The 2,876-nt window shown below is 38.7% G+C and overlaps 1 protein-coding gene across 1 annotated transcript; it reads right to left on the bottom strand.

Moving 5' to 3' along the window:
• Positions 1-271: 271 nt before the first annotated feature.
• On the bottom strand, positions 272-2,349 carry LOC148863641 (NAC domain-containing protein 92-like). The gene is made up of 3 exons (XM_088980611.1): positions 2,009-2,349; positions 1,333-1,598; positions 272-1,198 (listed from the first exon to the last, which is right to left on the bottom strand). The coding sequence occupies exons 1-3, from the start codon at positions 2,160-2,162 to the stop codon at positions 611-613; spliced, it is 1,008 nt and encodes a 335-aa protein (XP_088836737.1). The 5' UTR covers positions 2,163-2,349; the 3' UTR covers positions 272-610.
• Positions 2,350-2,876: the final 527 nt, after the last annotated feature.

The following is a 2,876-nucleotide window of genomic DNA, read 5'->3' as shown; positions in this document are numbered from 1 at the left end:
TTAATCTAACATTATTAAGGATGCCAATTAGGGGAGTCTTGTCAGCCCCTTGATATTACTGATCATCATCACCATGCTGTAGATATTGCCGATATGTACACGTGCACACTGACAAAAAATAGACAGCAGAACATTTATCTTATGCATTCATGGGCGCATGCCATTAATCTAACATTATTACAGCCATTCTAATTATATATACATTCTATTCAATTCATCACACACATTTTCATTGAGGCTACGTTAATTTGGTTTGAAAGAAAAGAAGGGTAAGGAAAAGAAAAGAGGGGAACTTAATTTCAAACCAAACACAGCGTAAAGTTAATTAGGCTGCTTCCAAATATAATTTACAAAAGGACATAAAATTAAAGCATTCTTTAGATTGCACATAAAGGTGACAAGAAACAAATGGGGATTTTGATTTTTCCATCTAACTACAAGTTTGAAGGAATTGATCGATGATGAAGTACACAATGATTACACTTGTGCATTATTTAATGCTGATTGGGATGGTTGGTTCCAACTTTTGATCATGCATATATGGCATGGTTCAAATCCACTACCTGAAAAAAGAAAATAAAAATTACAACTTGTGTGTTAGTCCTTTGCTTCAACAGCTTCTCCACGTAGAGTCCAGATTGAATAGTAATGGTTGTTGCTGCACGGCATCGGCATCAATAGCCTTAGATGAAGAAGATGCAGGGAAGTTTGAATTTAAATCAGTTATGAAGCGGGAGTTCTCTTGCAGTACTGGATCTGGATGAATTGATGAGCTTAAGTCGGTCATTGTTGCTTTTTCTCGGGGTTGAAGTTGATACCCGCCCAGCTGTAATGCCCTCAAGATCATTGAATTCATTGATAGGTTTGAGCTAAGCAAGCCTGGAGTAGGCCATGACGGTGGGGCAATATTATTATTGTTGGTGGCTTCTCTTGCCGGAACCCAATTCATGTTTGGGTTGACGACACAGCAGCTGATATCATTGTTGCTATTGTTATTGTTACTAGAAATAGCACCGAAACAGCTTGATGAAGAATTAACTACAGTACTACTTGGGTCTGGAAATAATCCGATCCCTTCTAACTCATTCATCAATGTACCGGCTTCACAATTTGATTCAAGAGACGCGTGCAATGGAGTAAACTCTGGTTTCTTACTGGTGGCGCTCTTATGAAACACCCTACAAACCACCCACTCCTCCTGTGAAGAAACATGCAAAAAGCTCTCATTGATAAATATCGAATTCAGAAGAACCAGAAGGGAGGTATCTATAAGCTAGCTAGCTTGTATTTCAACTTAATTCAGTATATATACATGCATCTTTAATTACCAACCTTAATGGGTTTGTACGTAAACTTGGTTTCTAGCCTATATTCATGCATCACCCAGTTGCTTTTCTCTCCCTTGGGAGCTCTACCCTTGTAGAATACTAGGGTTTTCTTCAACCCTGCCACCACACCACAGTGAAAGATCTCCTTGTCTTTGCCTGTTGTTTTCCAATAACCTGCATCTGTGGCTCGGTTTGTTCGAAGGCCAGTTGGGTATTTTCGGTCCCTCAAGCTGAAAAAGTACCATTCTTTCTCCCCCATAGAAGCTTTGCCTATACAAAAGTCAACCAAAATTACCTTTTTCCGTTGGGCAAACCACTCTAGCTAAGACATTACATGCACGAGTTCTCTGGTTCTTGGTGCGCTCTGATAGAACAACTCCCTTGCTTCGATTTATAGTTTAATTATATGGTTTGCTTGTATCGAAAAAGTAACTTGATCATCTTGAATCTCTTGATTAATGGAAGAAAAATGAAAGAAATGATAAGTGGCACTGAATTTATCTTTATTCGATCGTTAGCGCGGAAATTTTCAATCAGGACTAAAGAATCAATCTAACATGAGCTTGGAGCCTAGCTATAATTATACAAAAATCCAATAAGATACCATAAAACAACATTGAAAATAATATATAAAGATTAGCGGAAGAAGAAGAAGAAGAAGAAGAAGAAGAAGAGACTACCTGGGAGGTCCCAAGGTTCACATTTATTGAGATCAACAACCGCAATAGCTCTTGATACAAAGTTGGAATCGGAAACCTTGCGAGTTAAATAATACGTAATGAGTTCTTCATCGGTTGGGTGAAATCTAAAACCAGGAGGAAGATTCCCCTCCATGTTAAGACTCGAAACTGGCCTTCTACCTCTCAAGCCAAGAAACAGGATGTCTAACAAGTAGATCGAGGAATTCTGAAATTATTTCAAATATTAATAAGATGCAGATGCAGTACGTCGTTTTCTATACGCTGCTCAAACTTGAACACGAAGCTGCTGCTGATATATATATTCCACACCCTAAAACTTTTTCATGTTTTAATTCTTGCTAATTAGACAGGTTTAAGTAGTAAGATCTACATGTGGCCAAAAGAAATTTCCAAGTAACAAATGACGATCTATGATAATTAATCAGGTCGATCAACGGCTTTAACATGGTATCCTACTAGGTAGGACCCATCAAGTAGTAGATCATGATGTGCCACGTGTCACCGGCACAAGTGGCCATTTTGTATCTTGAGACACCCTAATCTTCCCTGATTATTGTAAAGTATTTTGCGAAAATTGATTGGGTAAGAAGGTTCCCGTTCAACAGTGGTGACCTTATTTTTTTTTAGCAAATATAGTTCATGAAAGTTAAGTCTCGTGTCACCGGATAGATATTCTTGTCTCTACCAGTGTAACCACCTTCAACGGTTTCCACCTACCGGACCCCGCAATCTGTCACGCTAGCTAGCTAGACCAATAGAAGGGGCGTATAGTATTCTATTCTTTCCAAGGTCTGAAATGTTGTGATAGCTACGTATGTGGACACTATTCTGGCTCTGTGTTTGTGGA

This window comes from Nelumbo lutea, chromosome 3 (genome assembly GCF_056320005.1).
Source record: "Nelumbo lutea isolate HS-2025 chromosome 3, American lotus-T2T, whole genome shotgun sequence".
Taxonomy (NCBI): Eukaryota; Viridiplantae; Streptophyta; class Magnoliopsida; order Proteales; family Nelumbonaceae; genus Nelumbo; species Nelumbo lutea.
Note: the sequence above shows the minus strand (reverse complement) of the source record. Positions and strands in the feature narration are given on the sequence as shown.